Source organism: Dendronephthya gigantea, unplaced genomic scaffold (genome assembly GCF_004324835.1).
Source record: "Dendronephthya gigantea isolate DGI-Jeju-01 unplaced genomic scaffold, DenGig_1.0 000018F, whole genome shotgun sequence".
NCBI classification, from domain to species: Eukaryota; Metazoa; Cnidaria; class Anthozoa; order Malacalcyonacea; family Nephtheidae; genus Dendronephthya; species Dendronephthya gigantea.
Window position 1 is genome coordinate 2,417,164 of NW_021163028.1, and position 26,796 is coordinate 2,443,959.

The 26,796-nt window shown below is 37.2% G+C and overlaps 4 protein-coding genes across 8 annotated transcripts; 1 reads left to right on the forward strand and 3 right to left on the reverse strand.

Annotated features, from left to right (window-relative positions):
* The first annotated feature begins 384 nt into the window (after positions 1-384).
* On the forward strand, positions 385-24,549 carry LOC114520994 (protein NipSnap homolog 3B-like). 4 transcript variants are annotated; one of them, XM_028541375.1, is made up of 8 exons: positions 385-562; positions 1,170-1,289; positions 1,371-1,471; positions 1,774-1,837; positions 2,068-2,211; positions 2,553-2,639; positions 3,604-3,705; positions 24,374-24,549. In XM_028541375.1, the coding sequence occupies exons 1-7, from the start codon at positions 433-435 to the stop codon at positions 3,678-3,680; spliced, it is 723 nt and encodes a 240-aa protein (XP_028397176.1). In that variant the 5' UTR covers positions 385-432; the 3' UTR covers positions 3,681-3,705; positions 24,374-24,549. The 4 variants fall into 4 exon arrangements, with proteins under 4 accessions (XP_028397176.1, XP_028397177.1, XP_028397178.1 ...); XM_028541376.1 differs by lacking the exon at positions 24,374-24,549 and adding an exon at positions 12,816-13,114; XM_028541377.1 differs by lacking the exon at positions 24,374-24,549 and adding an exon at positions 5,326-5,344.
* On the reverse strand, positions 4,124-12,497 carry LOC114520991. Of its 2 annotated transcripts, XR_003686746.1 has the most exons (6): positions 12,052-12,497; positions 9,869-10,007; positions 8,774-8,897; positions 8,265-8,421; positions 6,157-8,086; positions 4,124-4,898 (listed from the first exon to the last, which is right to left on the reverse strand). XR_003686746.1 is itself a non-coding variant. In XM_028541371.1 (4 exons), exons 1-4 carry the CDS (start codon positions 12,449-12,451, stop codon positions 8,257-8,259), a joined length of 828 nt encoding a protein of 275 aa, XP_028397172.1. In that variant the 5' UTR covers positions 12,452-12,497; the 3' UTR covers positions 8,124-8,256. The 2 variants fall into 2 exon arrangements, 1 of the variants encoding a protein (XP_028397172.1); XM_028541371.1 differs by lacking the exons at positions 4,124-4,898; positions 6,157-8,086 and having other exon boundaries at positions 8,124-8,421.
* On the reverse strand, positions 15,417-18,956 carry LOC114520992 (cytochrome P450 10-like). The gene is made up of 2 exons (XM_028541372.1): positions 17,617-18,956; positions 15,417-16,158 (listed from the first exon to the last, which is right to left on the reverse strand). The coding sequence occupies exons 1-2, from the start codon at positions 18,809-18,811 to the stop codon at positions 15,818-15,820; spliced, it is 1,536 nt and encodes a 511-aa protein (XP_028397173.1). The 5' UTR covers positions 18,812-18,956; the 3' UTR covers positions 15,417-15,817.
* On the reverse strand, positions 21,954-26,281 carry LOC114520993 (cytochrome P450 10-like). The gene is made up of 2 exons (XM_028541373.1): positions 24,639-26,281; positions 21,954-24,023 (listed from the first exon to the last, which is right to left on the reverse strand). Exons 1-2 carry the CDS (start codon positions 25,813-25,815, stop codon positions 23,683-23,685), a joined length of 1,518 nt encoding a protein of 505 aa, XP_028397174.1. The 5' UTR covers positions 25,816-26,281; the 3' UTR covers positions 21,954-23,682.
* Between the last annotated feature and the right edge of the window lie 515 nt (positions 26,282-26,796).

Consider the following 26,796-nt stretch of genomic DNA (forward strand, 5'->3'; position numbering starts at 1 on the left):
CTTTTTTGAGACATTTTGGAAGTAATTTGCAACTATTTTATTACATTTTAGAATATTCTTTTTTTATATTTGTAACATTTTGCACCTTTTTCAAAATTTTGGAACTCTCGGTACATCTCCGAGAACTGAAGTATACAAAATGAGACAAATTTCGTATTAATTTATCCCGATAGACCAGAATATAGACTAAAATCTCTCTTCCTAAGTCCTAACTTACCTTGCTGAAACTTTTAAATCCAAAATATTAAATGATAATTTAAATTTACAATATTTAGACTATTAATTCATAAAGTGGTCATTGTAGATTGTATGGCACTCGGAAAAACTTCGTATGCCCTCGACGTATTGAAATTAGGCATGATTTATTCTCGTTCTTTTTGCTCAAGTTTCAAAATTTTACGAGCTGCGCGAAAGGCAAAGCAGATTAGCAGAATGCAGAATTCACGTTTGCTTAGTGCGGTATGGCTGAATGTCTCCGCAAAACGAGCTTTTAGTTCCACTACCAAAGCTACTCAAAGGTTTTATGAGTACAGAACTTACACGATTAAGCCAAAACACTTCAGTAAGTATTTTAAATTTCAATAAATTGTACACGTGTTTTGTTACAGGTACGCTGGGTTTGGCCTAAAATGTGGAGTAAATAACTAAATTTGTGAACACTTGATAGTTTTGGAATAGTATATTTAATATTTGTATATAAAAAGATGCATTATTCAGCGCATTGGCTCAGAAACTCAAGACCTCGATTAGGCTTGAAATATGACCCCTCTATTACAACGTCTGAGTTTGCCAAGCACCCAGGATTGTCGACTTGTCAGTGACAGTCGGTCAATGTGTTATCAAAATCAGGCAAAAGTATATTTAACTTGGGAGGAAAAGTGTGTAAACAGTTCCAATGTTGGTTGCAAATAGCTTGAATTCTGTCTGAAGATATTAAGACTGCAGTTGTGAGATGAAATTTTGAAATCAACTAGGTCTTACATTTTTAAAGCTACATATTATTGCAATGGGCCATAATCAGGCACAGTGTTTATGTTAGAGCTATAGCACTTTTAGCAGTGTACCGAAACTGACAATGAATTTGGTGCAAAACTAATGTGAACATGTGCATGCTATATATTTTGGACATACATTACAACAGACTTACACTGAGTACTGTTGCATTTCAGATCAGTTTATTCAACTTACAAATGAGCATATTCATTTGAGGACAGCGCATTCAAAGCTGTTAGGTTATTGGGTATCAGAATATGGAGGCCTAAATGAAGTAAATCATATATGGCAGTATGGTAAGATGTGTATCTTCGCTCTAAGTGTTCCATGAAATAACCGTGAAATGGTAATACCTAATTGACATAACAATTCTCTAGACAATCATGGTCATAGAACAGCTGTCAGAGCAGCTTTGGCAAGTGATGAAAATTGGTTGTCAAGTTACATTACTAAAGCATTGTCAATGATTGAGAAACAGGTGACTTGGTCAAACAAACATGCTAATAGGAATAAATAGGTTATCAGTTAGGAAATGTCTTCCACGAAGGTATTTACCCGGTGACAAAACTGTGAATGTCTGCATGGGTTCTTTCACTGTTTCCAGCCTAGTCAAATGTATTGAGAAGATAATTAAGCTGCATATAAACCAATAGCTTATTGAGAGAGGTCATACAGGAATTTAAACAAAAAAGGATGTATTCTATAACCTATGGGCATGGTGACACCTTGTTTTTGATCTATGTTATGGTTACAGTAAATCTGTTATATTACATCTTCCAGGATAATGCCATCTTGTATCCATTTTCCTGGTATAATGTTGTTGAAAAACCAATTCTAGAACAAGGTAATGTGTAATGCCAATAATTTACAAAAAAATATATTGCAATATGCAAGAAAATGTTTGGATATATATGCATTTGGCAAAGCCTAAAAACTATGTAACCCAATGGCAATGGTCTTTTATTATTTAGTTTTTTATTTGTATGGAGCAAGGCTTGTTCAATCGCCAATGCTAATTTAGTTCCAAACAGTTCCTGCAGTCGATGCTTTATTTATGACACTAATCTCTCCTAGGTGTGTACGAAATGCGACAGCATACTGTACTTCCTAGTAAATTGGCCCAGTTCTCACACCGGTTCCAGCAAGGTGTTGAAGATCGAAATAAATACTCCCAACTGATTGGTATATGGTACAGCGAATTTGGAGAATTAAATCGAGGTATGGAATTGAACTTGCCCAATAATTCAGTGAATTGTTTCGGTCTAAAATGAAAAGCTTTTATTCATAGTTAGTATATATGTACAATATTGCAAATAATGCAAAGCTATATAAATATATCTAGTATATAAACATGCATACATAATTTTCGCATGCTTCCTGGGCTGCTGTGCTGTGTGGGTAATCAGTGGCCGCCATCTACTTTTTTACAACGAATTGCGTGGTTTTGTTCTTATAGTCCCTTACACTATTGTTTGTGTTAGGTAGTTTCAAATTGTTCTAAGCACAGTATTAGTACATGCTAAATCGGGCTATTGCTCACCAATTTTATTTCTCTTTAGTTTATCACCTGTGGCATTATCGTACTCCAGATGAACGTATGAAGATCAGAGAGACAGCGGAAAAGGATGAAATGTGGAGTGAAACCAGTAAGCAGATATTTATTTTCAATGTCTTTCTTTATAGGCCCCACAATCGAAGGCATTGTCGCGAATAAGTCTTTTCTGAGTATTGCTGAAATCTTCCCGTCAGTTAAGGCCCTGTTACATGATGCAACTGATTTTTCTTGCAACCTCTAATGCAATTGTACCGTTTGAGGAGGGCCCTGAATGGGGTGAAATTTGAAAATGGGATTGCGCTATTTTTACGCTGGGAAAATGGGGTTTAGTGGAAATGGGATTTGACCCTTTTAAAGGCTGGGATTTCTTATAAACGTCGTAATGGGGCTACGATATGGGAAATGAAATTTGGGACCCCCCCTTTCAGGACCCTCTTCGAGAGATGTAAGTTTGCCAACCACGAAACGTCTGTGAAACGTTTCGAAAACTCTTCACTAATTTAGTAGAACTTCACTAGTTCTGGCTACGCCAGAACGATAATTGGGGGGGGGCCATATTCATATATATTCGTTATACGCAGGTTTAATTTCTTTTCAAATCAATTGTCTTTACACTCTGTTAACATGAATATATGAATATGCCCCCCCGTGCTGGCTACGCCACTGATCTCTTGAAACGAAGAATTGCATTGCAAGTGTCAGGGAAAATTGCATTGTGCAACAGGGCCTTTATTGCGTTCCAGCAGTAACACAAGTAATTGCACCATATTACAAATTTCCATAAAATTCCATTACACACGAAAGGTTTGCCAAGCGCGTCGTACTGTATTATGGAATATAATTGAATGAACTAGTCAACTGATTATGCACGTCAGATGTATATCGTTTTTGGTATATATGTAGATCGGCGAGATTGGTAATTAACAAACAGACAAAACCCGATTGAGTCCCACAATAAAGACCGGTTCGAAATGTTGGGAAATAGTGTGTATTTCAGATGTACGTATGCATCAGAACATATGGATGTATTTTGATTGATGATTTCTCTTTTTTAGTTCGTGATTGCAAGTTGTTTTTATCGTCGATGAGTTCCAAACTGTTGGTTCCCACAAAATTTTCACCGTTGAAATGATTAAGTGAAGTTATGAAATAACCAGGTACTCGCATACATTATTGTCCTAGATTAGCCAGTTCAAAATGAAATGATATATACACTTCAAGTGTTCTCCATGTGTTTGAACATCTGTGAATCATTACCGAATCAATCCATACTACATATATTAACTTCACATGGAAAAGGATGCTTTTTATAACAATAGTACACTAAAAGTAACTAAATTTTATTTTCCAAGATTTTTTATCCTTCGTTTCTATCGCAAGAATTTTTAGTTCGCTATTTTTTCGATTATTTCTGTGTATATGTACCTCAGGTCAATAATTATTTTTGATCATTGTTGATATTCATAGAAAATCTATTATTGTGCCCGACTGATTTCCTTTGAAATATATTGTTCTTACTGTATGTATACACGAATAGTACTATATTCGTACCTATATATATATCTATCGTCTGGTAATTCGGTAATCTTCGAGGTGTGTGAGAAGAGGCCAAAATTTGATATTGCCGGAGAATTGCTCACCGCGCAGGCGCGAACTAGTTTGCAGTAACGTGACCAAAACAACTGATCACAGACTAAGGTTTCTAGACTTGATTGACGACGATTGCATCGAAGCAATTGTTTAATATGTAATTAATGTTCACATGAATAATGATTTATTAAACGTCTTAAATATTAGCTACAAATGCTCTTGATCACTGAGCGCTTTCCTATTAGCACGGCCGATCGAATTAATTTAATGGAACGCAAACGTCGACGTTCGAAAATCATAAAAAAAGCGATTTCAAATGAAGGTTCAATTCGGGCAGAATTTCATTTACTAAGGTTACAGGGCCAAATTATGGCCCAGAGACACTGTCATTTTAGTCTACCGTTATAGTGCAAATCAAACTATATGATGTTTTTGCTATAAATTGCATCAACATTGCATATATGTACTATACGAAAAGGGGATAATATACATTCGAAATGTATCTTATGTGCATTGAAATGTATGTTTTGGAACGGTACCAGAGCAAGTTATTTTGAGTGGACGGCCATTCCTCTTTCCCCTGCCGGCTTTGTCTTCGTCATTGGGACATAGTCTGATTTATCAGTGAAACATTTTGGGCAGAGCCAATCTCCCGGAAGCTCGTCGAATGGTATTCCTTCGTCCATGTTGCTCTGAGGATCGTAAACATAGGCACATTTCGTACAGGTGAACTTAATCGTGTCCATCGCTTAGCAATGATCTATAAACAAGAAGGCGAGTCATTAATAGTGCTTGACATATTCTTATATCTAACTTTTTGGCTTCAAATTCACGTCGATTAAACAAGGGTAAAATTTTACGACAAACAAGCAATTCTAATAATTTATGGTTTTGTTGAAACGAACGTCGTCTGAGTGTATTGTGCTATACGGACCTATAGCGAGCGAAGCCTTATTTTTTCCTATATTGGGCAGTGGACTGGTAGAAAGTATGACGTAATTATGTATGACGTATTGTCAAAAAATAACAAAATGGCGTATTATCGAAAAAGTGTGGAACGGCTACATCTTCTTGCAAGCATTATTGACCTAGTGGGAAAGTATTGATAAAATTCATCATGTGCTCCTGACTATAGGACTCCAAAATCTCCATAATTTTCCATCGAATATCCTTGCTTTCCTTTTTAGTCCTTTATCAAACAAGATGGCGTTAGGAAGCTCTGATAAATCGCCTTTTTGGGTGGCTGATGGCGATAAATCAATCTAACTGTATTTATTGTTTTTACACGTTTTAGTGACACGAAACACACACAACACGGAACGAAAAAAAAATCAAAGCAATCCAAATTTTAACAAAATCAAAACATTTCTAATGCTATAGTTTCAGATGTTCTTGATGAATTTGAAACAATAGACATGCTCGTTTTGCCTTGAAATGTTGCACATTACATGCGTACTAAGATAATTATCGTTTCTTTACATGCATATTGCATATAGGTTTCCATATACATCTGTTTTATATTAATATAAAATACAAGCCACATTATCAATATAACTTCATACGTCAATCGTCATTGTACGTTATATAAGATATAATATGGTTTAATGAACTCGTGAAATTACAGACAACTGTAGATTATCAAGTTTTTTACATACACTGTTACAGCTAATGAGTCTCTATAATTGTATCTGAGTCGAACTTTTGTGCATATGCGGTTAGTATATATTGACTAAATTGTTAGCAAATTAATATAATCGTATGAAATCATTAATACTAATAGTATTAAGTCATGAGCTCTCGTATTTTACATACCATACATAGTCTTAATTGAAACAAACCTGTAACTGTGAACAAATGTTAACATATGTTATAAACGTGATATTCTGTAGTTTAGATAGATGATTATAACTCAATCATTCATGCAGTTACCGTTGACATTGTTATGTATTTTTTCCCTCGAAGTTTATGCATCTGCATTACAGTCTATGCAAACCTATTTAGTTTCAGCTTTCACGTACCTTGGCAAGGTTTGGAAGTATAGTCTTGTCTTTGCAATTCTCGACCGCGGAAACCTTTATACTAGCTGTACTAAATTCGAAGTATTAAACTTAAAGCGTCCTAGCAATTTGTAAATTGTTTAAGTTATGTGGCTCGTATACTGTTATTCCGCATTCATTTGTGCGGTTTTCAATAAAACCTCATTTGAATAAATGTTACGGGGTTGGGCTGAGAACGATAGGGGGTCTAATAATGATGCGAGAGATAGTGCTTTGTTGCAAAGCGAATTCCCGTTCTCACATATACACAGGCAGTGCTTGCCGTATCATGTATGGTTTTGCTAACACTCTATCGCATATACAGACGTTCAGATTCGGCGAGACCTCTTTCCACTCGTGCTGGACGATTTTCGTCAGGATCGACATGGACGTATACAAAAGCTTGCATTCAATGTTCGTGGATCTTCGGCCAGAAATAATCGCTTTAATCGCGCAACGACGCATGCAGCGTCTTGAAAGCATTTGTTGGAGGAATTGAATGATTTCACAGAGCAAAATGGTTCGCGAATTGAATCGGCAAATTGTGTATAAATTAGTAAACCGTTACCGCTTTACGAAAAGGTTTATACAGAATTTGCTAAATTTCACAATATTTTATTTTAAGCATTATTTTTTACACTTTTTAGTTTTTAACATTAATTTTCGCAACCAAACTTATTAGTCTTACTGGTGGTACATTGAATAACTCTATACTGATTCTTGAAGACAGTACGCGAATGTTAATTTACTGTAACAGATTTTTCATAAAAGCTCGCGCAGAAAAACCCATAATTATATTCTTGTGTTGTTTTAGTGTCATATGATTATACCAGTGAACTCTATGTGAACTGGAACGATAACTGCATGGTCGCCATCTTTGAAACAAATTTCAAGCCAAATTCGTCACCATTTCTATATTGCTCTTGAGATATGAATTATGAAAGTATAGATAAAGTTCAACAGCATATACTGTATATCTATATCGAAGTTAATTAAATATGCGTAGGTGCATTTTTATCGAATGATTTCATGGCTATACTAACGCTGGATACGTCATCTTGAATAAGGTGCGTGCGTTTCACGTGACTTTTATGTAAAGACGTCGCAGTAAGTACTATGACGGCTGTAATTGTGACAACCGCTGCGCTGCAGGCGACCACGATCCCAAGAATTAGGCCAATTTGATTGCCTTTGTTCGTTGGATTTACTCCTTGGGTGCTCTGTGCCGCTGAAGTAGTGGCTGGACTGCTTTTAATAACTTGGCTGCTTTGAACAATTGTGCTTCTTTTGGTAATCGGATTGTTTATAACTGAGGTACTACCCAGTACTGGACTGTTTCTGATAGCTGGAGTGCTTTCTATGACCGAACTGCTTTGAATTTGTGGATTGTCTTGGACATCTGAGCTACTTGTAGTTACCGAGGTGCTTTCGATACCTGATATACTTTCATCCGATAGACTGGTGACTGGTTTATTTATATTCACTGAAGTTGTCTCCAGCACTGAACTGCTCTTGCGCACTGTACTGCCCTCCAACACTGAACTGCTTTTACTTACTGAACTACTTTCACTCACTGAACTGCTTTCACTCACTGGACTGCTTTCACTCACTGAACTGCTTTCACTCATTAAACTGCTTTCACTCACTGGACTGCTTCCACTCGCTGAACTGCTTTCACTCACTGAACTGCTTTCACTCACAGAGCTGCTTGTATAAACCAAATCAGTCTTCGAGGTTGTAACAGCGAAGTAAATTCTATCATTGGAACTCGTTGTGTATAGTCCTGCAGTGGTTACTGAGGGTTCCATCCTTTCAGTTGTGGATTGAATAGGAATATTTGTGGTTGTTGATACAGGAATAAGTGTAGTACTAGGGTACACATCAGTACTTGTTGAGTTCATTTTGTATTCGTCTAGGGCAGTAAATTTTGATAATCGAACATTGTTAACATACATATATATGAATACTTGTTTGCTTAAATTAGGTTTCTTCCTGTAATATGGCACTGATACGATAAGGGATGATCCTTGCTTAAACATCGAGAGAGAACAGCTTAAAAATATCAAACATAGAGTTCATTATTTACTCACGTGTGATATTTCCAGTGACTTTGAAAACGATACAGGAGGATATCAGGTTGACATCCACTATTCCATTTATTTCATTCGAATTTTCACAAGTTATATCTATTTTTATAAATTTTCCTTCAAATTCCAATTTCTTGTTGTCCGAGAGGTTTTCAAGTAGCTTTAAAAGAGTGGAGATAAGAGATTTATTGAAGTTGATCACTGAATCTTTAATGATTTTTCACGAAAAAAGTCAAATTTTGAGATGTTGCTGGGCGATCGTAATGTAAGGCTACACGGAACTGTCACGCACGGTGTAGTTGCTAAAACATCTCTAAAACTTGAATCTTATCAATAAGCCGGAATTGTTGCGGAAAGTTCTAGTGTTCGGGTTAAAAAGTTTTAGAATTAAATCTAAGACCTTATAAATTACCAATACTTACAAAAACCTTTCTAAATGTTAAGTACTGCATGTTTTGTTTGTGTTTAATTCCAACACTGTTTTCTGTCATTCGTACAAAAGATTTGCTTACCCAATAAAAATGCCAATATCCCCTTAATTCATAGAAAGAAATAAACGATTCGTTGGACGGAATTGTAAAAACATCCCATCCTCCCGCGTCGTTGTACGTTGATAAACTTGTGTATCCGCACTCGCTGTCAAATATTAAAAATTACATTAATGTGTCAGCCTCGTTCCCAGGCGCTTTAAATAGAATAAATATAGGAACACTACAGGCTTTTACATTGATCAGTGGCTAAGCTGAGCAAGCGCGCAAGGAGTTTTGGGAAGGACGCGGGAAAGGAAGCTCCATTTCTCCGTCGCGTCCTCCCCAAAATTCCTTGCGCGCTCGCTCTGCTTAGCCACTGATCTATGTAAAAGCCTGCAGTGTTCCTATATTTATTTTATTTAAAGCGCCTGGGAACGAGGCTGTTAATGTGTTGTAAAACAAAAAAATCATATATAGCTACCACGGTCTGCATGCATGGGCGAGATTATTTAATTATAACATTGCAATAGCGTTATATTAGTCTACAGTATACTACATGCTTTGTCTCACTCAGCATAAAAATAAACTCGCATGCAGTTTTTGGTTAAAAACACTCGCAGTCCTCGCCAGTTTGTCGCTGCGATAAGTAAATAAGAGCCTTCATGCATAACTGACCCCCATGTATATATTGGCAATGTATGGCGCCAAATAAACGCATTATAAAGTTTCACAGCAGTAAATCTGAGCTGTTTTGCACGATTCGTCGGTTAGACAAAGAATTCCAGAATCTTAATTTTCGCAATCAAACTTCCCAATCAAACTTTTCATTCGAATATTTCTGTTTAGTTATTCCTAGAATTTAGTTTGATAGGGGATGGTACGTCCGTTGAATTGCCACAAAACTTCTGACTGGTTTAGAAATCAAATCAAACAAAGCCAATCAAATTCTTACTTGACTAAGAATCAAATTAATTTGCCAAAGACTTAGTTTATGAAAGGAATGAGGAATAGTGCCAAGCATTTCTTTTTCATTCACATTTCCATCCTTTCATTCCTTTGAAAGACGGCTTAGTTCACCACTGAAATATAGTGCATAAACAAAGGATGCATCGTGTTCAAGCTGTTGATTTCACGCACCTGTACTCCGCCGTGCTGACGTTAAATCCTCCTCCAAAACCAAAACCATCTTCGTAGTATAACGTTAAGAGACGATCGTTTTGAGAATTCCACACCCAGCTGTTGTTCCACGACCACGAGCCAAATACTAGACTACAACCTTGAAAGATATATTTTGTTAAAGAATCGACTCGTTCATGCAAATCAGAGGATATCATCGATATGAATAAACCAGGATTTGCAGGCATCCAGTGAAGTCCCGAGTTCAAGGAATTTAACGGCCATTCGTGTTTTAAAACATACTTTGGTTTAATTATACATAGATCAGTGACCCGTCGGAATACTGAATAAGGAGCGCCGAGTAGCGGCGAGTGCCTTTGGACTGCTAAACTTTTGCATTGAAATCTATTGCATTTTATAAAATTTTCAAGGGAAATTTAGCCTAATATACTGATTGCAATATGCGGCTCATACAAATCTTAGGTGCGATTTCAATTCCCTGATTTTTGGGACCTCTGTTACATGCAGTGTTGAATTTCTATACCCAGCTCTAAGCTTAGCGGAAAGATGGCGAACTGTCGACGTCTGGCAGCTGACTGCCTGGCATACAACCTTTGTACAGGTGCAGGTGTACACGCAGGTATATCGTTAAAGCGATCATCTCGCAGAACAGAACATCATTGATTATAATATCCATGCATGGAGCGAGTTATCCCGGCTAGGCGAGGTGAAAACTACATGCATGCATATATCGCATATTCGTTAAAACCTTCTAAATTGTTCTATAATTAATTTTGTGCCAGGAAAACACACCAAATCATCAACAGAGTCAAACCCTATGCAGCTATATTCAATCGTTGATTTCATAAGTATCATTGAAATGATTTTAAACTTTTACGTGCGCATACGCACGTACAAAAGACGCGACAGTGGAAAACACCCTAAGTATATAGAGAAATAATCGTGCATGTTAGCCCCCAAAACCAGCCCCTGCATTGTCAGCATATAGAATTAGGTAAGATTGCATGTACGCCCTTCGAGTTCGAGGTCACAGAGGTTGGTTAATTTTACACCAGCAAAAACCAATGAATTACTATAATGTTGACCGGATCAACTGTTTTAGTGCTTGTTCACACAGAGATTAGCACAACAGGGTGCTTCTTGTTTGGGTTACGTGGGCGAACATATCAGCATCAATATTTCTGGTTGTATAAAATTATGCCAATATGGCAATTATGTGTTCGTTTATTAGTGGATAACTTAACGGTTTGAAATCGGTCTTTTTTAGCAGGTTAGATCACAATATGTCTTTTTTAGCAGTTCAGACCCATTTTATTTGACGTACTTATGCATGTAGAGTAGAATTGAAATCGAAGAAAAAACACATTTTTAGAGTTGAATATTCTTATAACCACTTTAAGAACGAATTAACATTCATTTAATCTTAGATATACTGACACTATTATTATTTTCTAGCTATACAGTTGTCAATCTTGAAAGTGTAACATTTCATGCATGGATGTTAAAATGCAAGATATGCATGATTAACGTATAATTGGTATAAATAAGGTCGAAATATCACGTCACCATTCCTGCCTTATAGTTTATATATAATACGTTTGGTTTCAAAAGTGCTAATGTAGCTTCTTCTTCGGAATATATATGTTTTGGATATGCTACAGTATATATATTATGCATGCACATACATGTGCTGTAAAAGAATTATATATTAGCTGTATGAATTGCAAGTCGACATCAGGCAACAACTTTAGTAAAGTTAAAAAGCAATTAGCTGGATTAAGTCGAAGAAATACGAACATCAACATCATCCAACAACTTCACAGAAGACTCGACTATATCTCAAACTTCAATTCGTATAAATTATTTAAGTGCAAATACACTTCATAAACAAATACGAGTTGTTTTTAAGTTGTGAGGACAATCCCCCCATGACAAGTTGATTGGAACGTCAACAACTGGGTGAAAATTTATTAACAAGCTGTGAAGAAGCAGTGAGATTTATAAAGGTGAAAATGTTAAACATGGATGTTATGTCGAAGTATATATAGTTAAGATCTGCCTGGTTCTATCTTAATGTACCTGCAGAACGTATGTGTGATAAGCGAATCCAGGCTAACCGTATGATAGTGAGGCCTGTAGAACGGCTTCGGTACGGCGGACAAATTTGACGCTTCTGTTCTTACCTTGCCTAAATTTTCTCTCATCACGGCATCGCCTCTCGTGCACGATGAAACTACCAGTCTCATTATTGCATTCACATTTAACGTTACAAAAATCCCTGCCAGAATCATCCGTTTCCAGCGAAACAACATCACAATCCGCGGACAATCCGATATCGATCGCATTCTGGTCTTGGCAAAAGGTTGCATTTACAACGGTCAAGCTCAATTGATCGCTAGAATCCAAATTATCCGAGCGAGTTATGTTAATTGATTGCAGGCTGTCTTGCACCGATTGGGTCGAAACGAGGTCGGGTTGAAATCTTAAGATCAATAAGTATTTGAAAAGCGCTGTGAGAATACTCAAGCGGTTCATTTTCTCCGCGATGTTTTCCGTTGTTTTGCTGCTAATTTGCTCCGTCATAGGTTAATATGCAGGTAGCCGGGCATAAAATAAGACAATACCATCGCCCTAGGGGTCGTTGCCATAACATAGTTGCTATCATGAACATCAAAAACAAGAACGCAGTGCAGTGTATGGTTGTGAAAGGCCAGTTAGAAAGGCCTGATAGCACACAATGATGGCACGATGGGGGTTAGAATGAATGTCATGGTAATGTGCATGCATAACATGGACTATGGATATAGCTGTAATCTCTTATACCCGGATCCCGCGATGGCTGAGGTGATCTGCGAACGCTTGTAAAAGGAGCACTATAGTCGGGTTGCTCAAGGGAAATTTATTTTCAGATTCCAATCGCTGAATATTTGGTAAAATTTTATTTTAGTATACTCGTGATGAACCTATATGCTTTCACGAACGTTTCGAATGGTTTCATATAAATTAACGAAGTAAAGGGAAATGCGAAGTTTCTTTGATGTTCCTATTTTCTAATCAATATGGTATACTGGCATAGGCGTACGAGACAGGGGACGAATTCGGGCAAAGTTCAGCCAAAAATTCGGGCAAACTGAAAAAGAGTTACATAGCTCAAATTTTTAAAACCAAATTTTGTAATATGTATCACATATTTGTATTCTATTTCGCCATTTTTGTCACACTTTCTTGAAAGCACATCGACCGCTTTTTAAGCAATCCAAGTTTATTGTTACAAATCTGGTAAAAGTTATAATTCGGGCACATTGTAATTCGGGCGATTTTTTGCCCCCCCCCCCCCCAAACGAAGTTGCGCCCGTACGCCTATATATGTATACTGGTCCGTCGCCACTGGTCACTTGTGAACGAACATGACTTTTGCTATACATGGAAATGGACAAAAAAATAACTACAATACAATCACTATATTACAGACCTTCTTTTGGTTGATTTATTCTAGCTAAAAACAGTAAAAATAATAATTGAGAAGGTTATGGAGAGCAAAACAGTATATAAGAATTAAATTTATTCACTATATGACTATATATATACAATTTCCTTTTTTATAATGGTTAGTCACCTACAAATAATTCCTGATATTTGTAATTGTTAGCTACGTCAAATCATAGTCAAATTTACAAATAATTCCCGGTGTTCTGTAATTATGACGTCATATATACAAATGATAATTTCTATAAGTTTCTACAATATAGATCTTATGCATAATGATTTAACAGGCCATGACCTGCAGCTAGGGAATTCTGGTGTTAATTAGTAGTCACGGCGAGAAATTTTAAAGTTTGAATTTTTCGCCGTGACTACTAAAACCAAAATTCCTTGCAGGCGTAACACGGCGTGTTATACGTCATTATGCATAAGGTCTATTGTTAACGCCAGCAAAAGCAAAATTAAAATAATTATCCCTACATTTTGATCACTATTTTAGTTCTAGTTAAGGTGAATAATAAAATAAATATTGCATTCCGTTTTCCCGTTATATATATATATATATATATATATATATATATATATATATATATATATATATATATACAGTCGTTATCAAAAAGGTTGTCCCTATAAATATATATACAAATATATAAATATCAATCACGTGAGCAATAAACATTGTTTATTTCGCTCATTTTTGTCTTGTTTCTTTATTATTATCAATATTGTTAACCTTACTATTATATTTATGAAATTTTTAATAAAGATTTTCACGTATTTCCCATATAATTAACGTATGCAGTCAAATCACGTGACTGATATTTACGTATTTATATATATTTCAATATGACAACCTTTTTGATAACGACTGTATATATATATATATATATATATATATATATATATATATATATACATATATATATATATATATATATATATATATATATATATATATATATATATAATTATTATTATTTAAAAGAGTTCGAGGTTTCTGATTGGCTAATAGCTATGTGTGAAATCGTCATGTGCAACTTGTGTCGTCATAACATGTGATACGACTTTTTTCATGCACGCTATACGTCTAACGTGCGATTTTTATCATTTATATTATTTTGCCGAATCCCCGAGCGGAGGGTCTATAAATGATATATCATATATCGAAATTATATATCAATATGATATATATGATATGTTATATATCAATATATCGAAAAAGTATTGTGAGCCGGCTTGTAGAATAGTCAAACACAAAGGTTCGGAGAATTATTTCTGTAAATCAGTGAAAGTACTCGAAGAAGACGAAAAAAGTAATACGTATTTCAGCATCAGTCAACTTTCTTTGGGGGGGGGGTTTGTATGTCTTTCGTCCAGAATACGGTTAATTTTCTTGGCAGAATCGTTAATTTCTTGATTTCAAACAAACAACAACACTATTCCCGCCATTATTTTCAGTGGGTGCGTGTAGTTCTCGCGAGACGTCGCATGAGATAAATTTAATGTCACTGGGATGCGATACCGCGAAAAATATTCGCGTCACATGGTACAAATAATGTTTTCTGATTGGGCAATTTGAATTTGAGGTAAAATATAGCCGTATATCCCACGTTTGACGTCACACCAATGGCAAATACATCGAGGTCCAGGCCAAGAGAGCGGGAATGTGAAATCGACACATTCGAGCGAACAAAGTGTTGTTCATTCTTTTAAATAAATAATAAAACAATTATTATTATATACCACTTGTCAAAGTTTTGTTTTCGTAGCGTTTCATTGGTCGAGAGCGAATCACGCGAGAGTGACGAAACTTTGATGTCGCCAGCGCGACCCCCTGCAGAGTGAGATAACGTGTTATCTCATGGGAAATAACAACTTTTATCCATTTGAAATTATGTCTTTTATGAATAGATATTTCGTTGTTTACCTTGTAGTTTGGTTTTTCTTTGACAAGTGGTATATAATAAAAAACTTATTTACCGAAAACTCAGAAAACATTATGTTTTGTGGACCCTCGACCATCGATATTTCATTCGGCTTCGCCTCGTGAAATATCGACAGGTCTCGGGTCCACAAAACATGTTTCCTTCGTTCGCAGTAAATAAGTGTTAATTAAATTCGGTTTCCACGTGATATGAAGATTACTAAAACCACAATTATCAGTTTGAAATATAGGGTTCTTTTTCGAGTATATCTCATTAACTTAGCAGTTTATATGTTGAGGTGTAGTCTGCAGACAGTTGGATAGCAATCATTTAACAAACGCTTTACTAATAATGTGGATGTTAGTAAAGGTTATTGTTGAGGGTATGTCAAATATATTCAAAGAATGTTGAGTAAAAAAGATGTTTGTGCTCTTGTCAGTTTCTTAATTTATAGAGTTTTTCAAATGAAAAAATATGACAGTATCAATATGTCGCCCTTCTATTAAGGAGGAGTGTTGCGAATAATACTTAACACTTATTAAATCTCTTTTTCGCGAGGAATGAGCTTAAGCAAAACAGGCTGATCTGGACTCATGAACGTTCCCACTAGACTTCGTTTCAGCTCGCATTCTCCGGCGTACTCCAAACGGTAGCGAAGCAGCAGCTTGCTTGTTACCGTATAGATCAATGCCTCGGCCATTCTCCGACCTATGCACATTCTTACGCCAAAGCCGAATGGCAACATCGTAAACGGGTTGAACTCCCTTTTCTTTCCTGCATCATCACGCATCCACCGCTCAGGTACAAACTGTTTCGCGTCCGCTCCATAGTAACGCTCATCGATTGAATGCAGAAATTCGTAAGAATAAATCTTCACACCTACAACAATCAATCTTTCGTTAACATAAAACGCAATTGGCCTACGCGTGCGTTTACTGGAATCGCTAAAGTTTGAGTATACAGTTTTGATAACTGATCTGTTCACGCATTCATTTGTTTATATGTACATTATATTTAGAACAAGATACATTAACTCCAGTTATTATGAAACTAGAACATAAATTTGTTTTCAAAAATGTACGTTTTATATATTGCTCTATAAACAGAGATGCATGTACAAGTAAGCCATATGCTGAAGCTAAAACCCAAGTCCTAATTTCTGCACAATTCATGTAAATCTAACGCTTCAGAGACCTACTTTTCACCTCACATCAGACCAAGATGACACTCGAGTACGCATTCTGCAATCTTTTGACAGCTCATCATACACATCTGACAGGTGTAAAATGGTCATTTTGAGGCTTAAACTATACACAAGGTTATTAATTCGGACGATTCGTTTTTACCGTGTGCAAGCTTCAAATCTTTTGTGCAAGACATATTTTGTTGAATATTTATATTAATACAAATAAAAATGTCTTGTTGTGAAGAAAACCATCAAATATTACCAAAGAGCCTGTTTTTTGTGTTAAGAACTCACATAATTATATCAAGACATGCATACAAGACTGATTAGAGATTAAGAGCTTATGTAAAATAAACAATCTGTGTCAGCACTGTGCCACTTTGTACTATAATGCAAATCTTTTAACTGTCATGAAGGTATACAAGTTTAACTATCATAAAGGTATGTATATATTAAGGTTTTTCTTCTAACTGCATGCATGCAGAAATTAAAAGCATTTTAGACTCCATATCGCAAGGCACATATACCTTTTGCGTTTTAAAATATTAATCATTAATTTTCACCTTAATACTCGCGTTACAGTTAATAGAATATACATTGTTTGGAGACCACATAAAACTACAATATAACTCATCAACTATGTTGAGGTAAGTTTATGCAAAAAATTGTTCCTTTCTCATCACATGTCTATTGTATTTTGCACAGATAAACCAATAGCAATCTTATAATTAACATATTTTTCAAGTCAAGGTTGAGGAGCTTAGCAAGACAAATGCCTGAGTTGTATTGTACTTTTATTTCGTCTCCAAACCATGTATTACCTATTAACTGTGCTTTCTAGGTTCTATCGACATCATTTGTGTAGTTTCACTTTGAAATATTTCCAAATTTACATTCATGCATTGAGAGGGTATATACCAGTCAAATTTTTTTTCGCCTTGTCTCTATGATTTTAGGCCTTTCCCTAAAACTGTATTATAGGTATGTCAATCTTTCTACAAATGTATATAATATCATGATCACTTATCCCTTCATCTAGTATACCGGAATCTATATAATATAATAAATTATATATATATATATAATGTTTTCGAAATACACATTCCAGTCAAGGATTGCGTATTTTTGTTTGACACACCTAAAGCACATACCTGCTGGAATTTTGTATCCGAGAACGTCGATATCGTTATGAAATACACGGGGAACCACATATCCAGCGACGGGGTAAAGGCGTTGTGACTCCTTTACGACGGCTTTGAGATACGAAGGAATCTTGCTGGCTGATACCTCCCTATCAGGGCCAATTGAAGACAAAAGTTCGCTGTAGAGTTTCTCTTGGATGTCCGGATTCCGGGCAAGTTCGTAAAACAACCACAGGCATGTTGCGCTGGTGGAATCGATGCCGGCTGACATCAAACCAACAAGCATCGACGCCATTCTTTCTGGTGATTTATCGTTGGCAGAGAGAAATTCAAACAACGATTGTTTGTGACCACTGACTGTCTTGACTTTCTCCTGCTTTGTTGCTAAAACTCTATTTAATATGTTCAAACCTCTGGTGTTTACTTCAATAACGCTTTCCTTCAACATGGAATAGGTAGAGGTCTTGAAGTACTTATAAAAAGGAGCACCGTGCAGCATCTTTCCTGTCATATCAAGCATAATACGAGCAGAATTCACGAACGCGACTGCTTCAGGATCCGGCGGGTCGTCGTAGAAACCAAGGCGTTGATTGAACAAGAACGCAGCAAGCGACTCTACGGTCCAAAAGTTCAGTTCTTCTTCTATGTTGTTCACCACTCCGTCTGATCCAATACGACGTGCCGCTCGCTCTGCGAACTCGTTCGCTATAGTATTCAACAAGGAATATCTCTCACTCACGTCTTTGGGACGCAACATCTTTGGCGAGAGCAGTGATCTATCAGGATACCATATTTCATAGTCGTTTGAGGCGAGCCCAAGACTACTGCCTGTCTCTTCAACGATATCGGCAACTGCCTCGAAGCCGGGTCGCATCTGAAAGTTTTTTTCTCTTCGCAAGACGTTCGTCGTGGCGTCGACATCGGAAATGCTCACTATACGAGTGTCCAGCAGTTTTTCGCTGTAAATCGGGCCGTATTTATCAAAGCGCTTCTCCAAGACTTCAAAGAACGTCCCTCTGCTCATCCCGTAGTCCAACAGATTTCTAATGGTTCCTTTTGGGCCAGGAATGGCCGAGAATGGCAACACTTCTTTGGGTGCTAATGCTACAACGCTGGTCGAAGTACGCGCAATCGCTTTCAAAGACAAAGACCGCGGTGAGCTAAAGAACGGACGTTCTTGAAAAAAGCGAGCTAGAAGCGCCATTGTTTATAAGCTGCCGAGTTATTCCACGAATTTTAATAAAAGTCTTATCCGTATGTAAACAAATTTTTTTTTACATTTTTGAAATCCTATACTTCTTAAAATACGATGTGCTGTCTGAATATCTAACAGCGATTGCGAGCAAGTCCTGCCAGAGTTGCAAAAAAGCTGCGGGTACGCGGGTACCACCCGGAGGAAGGTTTGCTTTGAATGAGGTTTATGAGGAAGGTTCAAAGTTGAATACTCTAATTGATGACATGCATGTATCTAAAAACCAAATACTTCATTATTCTGGTTGCCACTTGAGGAAGGTTTTCAAAACTTGAAATCCTACCGGAGGAAGGTTGAACTCTTTTTGCAACTCTGAGTCCTGCATGCGTGAATTATATATAGTAGAGCGTACGCAGACAGAAAAAAGTAATATTGTGCAAAGATGGTGAACTATCATCTTCGACGGAATGTTTTGTTGCCCGGAAAAGAATATGTATTATAATATTAGATGTTGGAATTTTAAAAGCGTGCCGTCATCGCGTGCGGACGTGTAATATCGGGCTCTGCTAGCCCAAGCCAAAATTTGCCAATTCTTTATTTGATTTCAGAGTTTTGATGAACTAAATTGTATTAGAAAGAAAGCTGGATCATCCTTTAAACCGCTTGGGTTGGCCTGCATGGTCAGCCCGGAGGTGACAAGAAAGTTTTCGTTTGTGAAGATGCATGTTTCCATCATATAGAGAAGGAATAATAGCCAAGTCAGTTGAAGAGGGAGGTTTGTTTATATTCGCCGAAGCGGATCGCGGATGACCTTTTAGCTGAAATGGGGAGCTGAAACAAGGACAGTTGTCAAATAGGGAAGCAAAGAATAGAATGTCGCAAGGAAAGAAAATAGGGCAAGTGGCCTTCGTTATACATATCAATAAACTTCCGGAAATAATGAAAGAGGTGATTCAACTACGGCTAACATATGAGCGAGAACAAGAAGAATACGTGGTAGTTGAAGACGACCCAATATCTTTTATGGATGATAGCACGATGTACGAGGGTATGAATGTTCACACGCATGTCTCCGGTGCAAATATAGGTTATATTCAAGAACAAATGCACGAAGTAAATGTATATGCAAAAAATGAGAGAATGCAACTAAATTTGAAAAAGTGTAAACAAATGATAATTGACTTTCGTCGACAAAAACAATAATCCTCTATTTAAAGCTGGAAGAAATATTCCTTGAAAGGGTAACAAGCTATAAACTGTTGGTTTATGGATTGACGACGATTTAAGCACATCGTCAATAAAGCTGCGAAACGATTGTATTTGTTAAAAGTCCTTAAAGGTTAACCGATCTAAAAGCGTTTTGCACCGAATCTGTGCTTGAGTAACGGTGCCCAAGTTTAGCACGGGAGTCTAACTTGTGAACAATGTCCGGACATCGAGAGGATTCGAAGGAGATCGAGCGCTTAGAATAATTTACCCCGAAAGAATGTACGAAGAAGCACTGGCTCAGTGTGGTATTAAAAGCCTAGATAATCGTAGAGATATCATGTGTATAAACTTGATTAAGAACATGATAGATCCCACACATAAGTTACACAGCTGACAAGGCTGAATGGGTGATTTATATCATTTAAAATATATGAAAATGGCAAATATTTGAAAATAGCACAATATTTTATTATTTCGAATTTTTAAATGCCCCGCAAAATTTCTGGACGAAAATAGATGAAAATTACTCACATTTTACACCAATAAATCGTTTTGAATTTGTTTAATTTTTTGTATGATTTCAAAATGATTATAATAAATTGGAAATTGTATTTCGTGTCGTGCAAATTTGGTGTGAAATCAAACTTGTGATTACAAATGCGATTTTGTAATCACGCGTTTGATTTCACACCAAATTGCACCACACGAAGTGCAATTACCACTATTAATAGTACTCCTATTCGTTCTATTACCATTATTAATAAGTTCGAAATATCACGACACCATTCGTGCCTTATAGTTATACAAGATGCCCGTTAGGCATTAAACTCGCATTGCTTGAGTCGAGCTAGAGTATAGCTATGTTCAGATATTCGTAGCACGTCATGGCACAGTTCATTGACAACGTCGTTGTATTGTTTTCAATTGATAGTGAGAACTCGTGAGATTGATTTGAGATTGTATTCAGTTTGATCAGAGAATTCATAGCGATATGAAGTTGAAAAGCATGAGAGCAACAAAACACCCCGTTTCGAAAACGCTCGGCATCTTTTAGTGTAGGGCTACTGTGCTCGGCGTGTGCAGTTGTATGCATGTAAGGTGAGCGTTGTATGTAAGAGGCACTTGGAAGCCACATTTCGAAATATCTTGAATTTTTATCGTCTTTTGTCCACAAGAAAACGATGAACGTCATGAACGAATGCACTCAGCAGTGCAGCATGCACGTTAGCTTAACAACCACGCCTGCGTAGCTCGTGGCTTGCAGGTCAGCGCACCTTATCGCACCTTGCGGGTCCCGAAATTCTCGACGATAAAAATATTAATAAGAACGCTTCCCATTTTAAGAACTCGCTTGCGCACGCATGCGCAATGCGAGTTAATAATACGTTTGGTTTCAAAAGTGCTAATGTCATGGTAATCATACATAGCTAATGCATGAACTATATAGATGCAGCTCTATATAATCTCTTATAACTGAAGCGCGAAATCTTAGGTGATCTGCAAACGCTTGTAAAGAGAGTACTATAGTCAGGGTGCTCAAGAGGAATTTATTTTCAGATTCGAATCCCTTAATATTTGGTAAAATTTTATTTTAGTATGCTCGTCATGAACCGGCTATAATTATGCTTTCAGGAACGTTTTGAATGGTTTCATATAAATTAACGAAGTAAAGGGAAATGCGAAGTTTCTTTGAAGTTCCTATTTTTTAATCACAGTCAAATTTACAAATAATTCCTTGTGTTCTGTAATTAAAACGTCATATATACAAATGATAATTTCTATAAGTTTCTACAATTGTTGACGCCAGCAAAAGCCGGTTTTGAAAAAATCAATAATAGTAAAATTATTATGAATTAGAATACTGCTTAGTAATTGAATTTATTGTTTGTTGATTAATAATTAATTTGTTTTTAATTACCAAAATTATTATATTCAAACTCTGTGTCTGAGTTGCTGGTTTTTGTACAAGATCTAGAATTATTGGCACACCAATAAATAATTTGTTGCTTCCTGCACTTGAGACTAAAGTAGATTAAATACTTAGTTTGACGCATGAGTATAATTTCCCTGGAATTCTGATGACAAGTAGGTAACGCGATGAGGGTCTGTATAATATATCAGAGCAAAATGTGCTGGCATGTGCATTGTACAATTACGCACAATGCCAAAAAAACGCCCGGCGTATCGACCTCTGGCTCTAGCAGCCTACCAAATTCTCCGACTACACGTGAAATATGCTGATTTTTTGCCAACAACAACCGCAAACCGCAATATTAATAGATTACAGAATATCCTATTTTCTGCCATTAAAACAGCACAGGACAATACAATACATACATGAATAAACTAGTTTCAACCGATTTCAACCAAGGAAAAGGAAGAATTTTACCTCTACCGTCCGATATAAACGAAGTACTATCGCCACGTGTTGAATCCCAGCGCAATATGACACGTTCAAACTCTTTCAACAGACAACAACAGACAAGCGGTCGCTGCCAGCAACCGTTCGTTCTCTCCGTTTCTTGTCGCTTTAGTGTCCCTTATCGGAGCTACGGAGGGGGGTTAGGGGGATACACACCCTCCAGAAAGTTGATTCTGAGGTTCAGTCGGTAAAATTGCTATTTTAGTCGGTAGATAAAAATATTTTTGACGCTATAGACTGATACAATATAAACTTGACAAAGTTTCATCCAGAGTGTAGTCGGTACAAGTTTGTCGATCAGTCGGTTTAGATGACCGTACACCCCCCCCTGTAAAATATCCCGAGGACGGCCTGCCTATCGGGCTCCATGTAAAGAGCAGAGCTAATCGTAACTTTTTATGATGTTATTTATTTAAAAATATGGAAATAATAACAGTCAAAATAGACATGTGTCTACATTGTCCGTTTCCTTCTAAAGTTTAGATCAGTAAGTGTCAGTGCAACGTGCAAACGTCACAATCAACGATGATCCAAATCATGCTAATAATTTCCCTTCTCCTGTTAACGAGGAACGTTACGAATAACACTTATTATTATCCATTAATAATGCAATCTCGATTGTGATTGGCTAAAAACCTACAGATAATTCTCAATGTTTTGCCACCTACACGACATTAGAAATTATCCGTAGGTGACGTAATTTTTTGCCGCTATAGTTTGTTGTCAATAATGGCGCAGGCTACCTCTCTAAAAAGAAAATACCTAATAAAACAATTATTGAATTCGGTTTTCGCATGATATCGAGAATAATTAAGCCTCAATTTGCGTTATCCGCCTCAGCTTCGCTTCGGCAAATAACGCAAACTTCAGCTTGATAATTCTCGATCTCATCCAATAATTGTTAATTATTATACATTTTAGTAGTAAACGCAATTTGATTGGCTAATAGTTGACAGTTAACTGAGTTATCTGCAAGTGAGCCTGCGGTGGTTAAGAAGTGGTATTCATTTGAATTAATTTATGTAATAATAACTGATGTATTTTTGGATGTTTCTATTGAATAAGGTTTTTCGTTTGTTAATACTATGTTTACTCTTCTTCAAATGTATATTAAAACAATTATTGAATTCGGTTTTTGTGATATGCAGAGTTATCAAGATCAAGGTAAGCCCAGCCGAAGGCGAGGCTGATAACGCTTACCTCGACCTTAATAACTCTGCATATCACAAAAACCGAATTCAATAATTGTTTATTAAATCTCTTTTTCGCGAGGAATGAGCTTAAGCAAAACAGGCTGATCCGGACTCATGGTCACTCCCACTAGACTTCGTTTCAGCTCGCATTCTCCGGCGTACTCTAAACGGTAGCGAAGCAGCAGCTTGCTTGTTACCGTATAAATCAATGCCTCGGCCATTCTCCGACCTAAGCACATTCTTACACCATAACCGAATGGCAACGTCGTGAACGAGTTGAACTCTCTTTTCTTTCCTGCATCATCACGCATCCATCGCTCAGGTACAAACTGTTTCGCGTCCGCTCCATAGTAACGCTCATCGATTGAATGCAGAAATTGGTAACAATAAATCCTCACACCTACCAAAATCAATCTTTCGTTAATATAAGTACGCAATAGCCTACGCGTGCGTTCACTGGAATCGTTTAAGGCCGGCGCACACTAGAGCTATGTCCTTAGCAAAAAGTCATTCGTGGCCATTGGCCTAAGGCAATTGCTCTCGTGTGTGGGCGACTTTTCCGGCGACTTTGGTCATTCGTGCCACTTTTATATTTGTGGCAAATATCTAGCATGTTTGATAACCCAATTCATGTAAATCTATAACGATGCAGAGACGTGCTTTTCACCTCAATATGACGTCATCATATATAGACCAAGATGACACTCGAGCGAGCGCTCGCTTACTTTTGCTATGAAATTATTTTAACAGGGTCCTGAAGAAAACCATCAGATCTTACCAAAGAGCTTGTCTTTCGTGTGAAGAACTTACATATTTATTAATATTATTACGGGGATGGGAGCTTTATATTAGGAGACAAGACTGATTAGAGATTAAATGTTTATGTAAAATAAACAATTTGTGTCAGCACTGTGCCACTTTGGTCTTTGTACTGTAATGCCCCACTGGAATTATGACGTCAAATGAAACCCAAGAATACGCATGCAGTAAATGCCCCCAAAGCACATGTATATACCTGCTGGAATATTGTATCCAAGAACATCAATATCGTTATGAAATACACGAGGTACCACATATCCTCCGACCGGGTAAAGGCGAAGCGACTCCTTCACGGCGGCTCTGAGATATGAAGGAATCGTGCTGGCTGATACCTCCCCATCAGGGCCAATTGAAGACAAAAGTTCGCTGTAGAGTCTCTCTTGGATGTCCGAATTCCGGGCAAGATCGTAAAACAACCACATGCATATTGTTCTGGTGGCATCGATGCCAGCCGACATTAAACCAACAAGCATCGACGCCATTCTTTCTGGTGATTTATCGTTGGCAGAAAGAAATTCAAACAAAGATTGTTTGTGACCATTGACTGTCTCCTTCTTTGTTGCTAAAACTCTATTTAAAATGTTCAAGCCACTGGTCTTTACGTCAGTTATGCTTTTCTTCAACGCGGAATAGGTAGAGGTCTTGAAGTACTTATGAAAAGGAGCACCGTGCAGCATCTTTCCGATCATATTAAGCATAATACGAGCAGAATTCACGAACACGACTGCTTCAGGATCCGGGGGGTCGTCGTAGAAACCAAGACGGTGATTGAACAAGAACGCGGCGAACGACTCTACGGTCCAAAAGTCCAGTTCTTCTTCTATGTTGTCCACCACTCCGTCTGGTCCAATACAACGTGCCGCTCGCTCTGTGAACTCGTTCGCTATAGTATTCAACAAGGAATATCTCTCATTCACGTCTTTGGGACGCAGCATCTTCGGCGAGAGCAGTGATCTATCAGGATACCATATTTCATAGTCGTTTGAGGCGAGCCCAACACCAAAGCCTGTCTCCTCCATCATCTCGGCAACTGCCTCGAAGCCGGGTCGCATCTGAAATTTCTTTCCTGTGCGCAAGACGTTCGTCGTGGCGTCGACATCGGAAATGCTCACTATACGAGTGTCCAGCAGTTTTTCGCTGTAAATCGGACCGTATTTATCAAAGCGCTTCTCCAAGACTTCAAAGAACGTCCCTTTGGACATCCCGTAGTCCAACAGATTTCGAATTGTTCCTTTTGGGCCAGGAATGGCCGAGAATGGCAACACTTCTTTGTGTGATGCTACAACTCTGGTCGAAGTACGCGCAATCGCTTTCAAAGACCACGGTAAGTTAAAGAAGAGACGTCCTTGGTATGAACGCGCTAGGAACACCATTGTTTATAAGCTTCCGAGTTATTCCACCAAATAGTTGACGTTTCAAACGAATTCTTTACCGCGATGTGTATATATAAACAGAAATCTGGGTCAATGAGATATACGCTAAATATTTTATTTGGCCAGATTTTAAGGTCAGACTTTCAGACTGACACTCAGCAGTGGAGGATTATGGGAGGATTCAGCAGTGTAAGCCCTTTACAACTTGCAATCATATTGGTGGATTTTTATGTAAAAATATTCTTTAAAGATAAATAACCAATAGCGTTGTCATTACACTCGGTTTCAATATACTCTTCACGCTCAAGTTACAAACCATATTTGGAAGTTGACAAGTGGACAGGGAAATCGCTAACTATTCCGCCGTAATATAAGCGATAGAGTAGAAAGAAAATATAATATTTAGTTAGTAATAATAATTGTAGTAAAAATGGAAACGTTATTTAAGGGTTGGAGACTGTTGTGAGTGTTTCGTTCACGAATAAACGCACGCGCTGACCATACAATGAACGAGAAATTTCGCGATTGAGATTTCGAGTTCAGTGGTTGGCAAGTGCGTAAACAAAACACGAACATAAAGTCTCTAACACTTTTATTATACAATCTGAGTTCATTGATTGCTGCATTGAAGATCCAAGCTTCACTGCAGGCTGTCATTTTTTAATAAGCCACGATTTTGCATGCACAGTTTGCCTTTGTTATGTGACCAAAATACGACACATGTTTAAACATGAATCCTTGATGAAAGAAGAGAGCTTTAATGCGCGGCGAGCTTAGGAAGGATCTATGTCATCCAGATCGTTTTACAAGGACGACTGGCTGTACAAGAATTGACACGCATAACAAATTGAGGTATATGTACCACAGTATATTGATAGCACACAAACTTAGATGTTCTATATATTGTATAGAACAGATATGGCATGGCTTGTTAATATTTATTGGTATAGTTTAAATTGTATGTCTTGTTCCTGGTTCGTT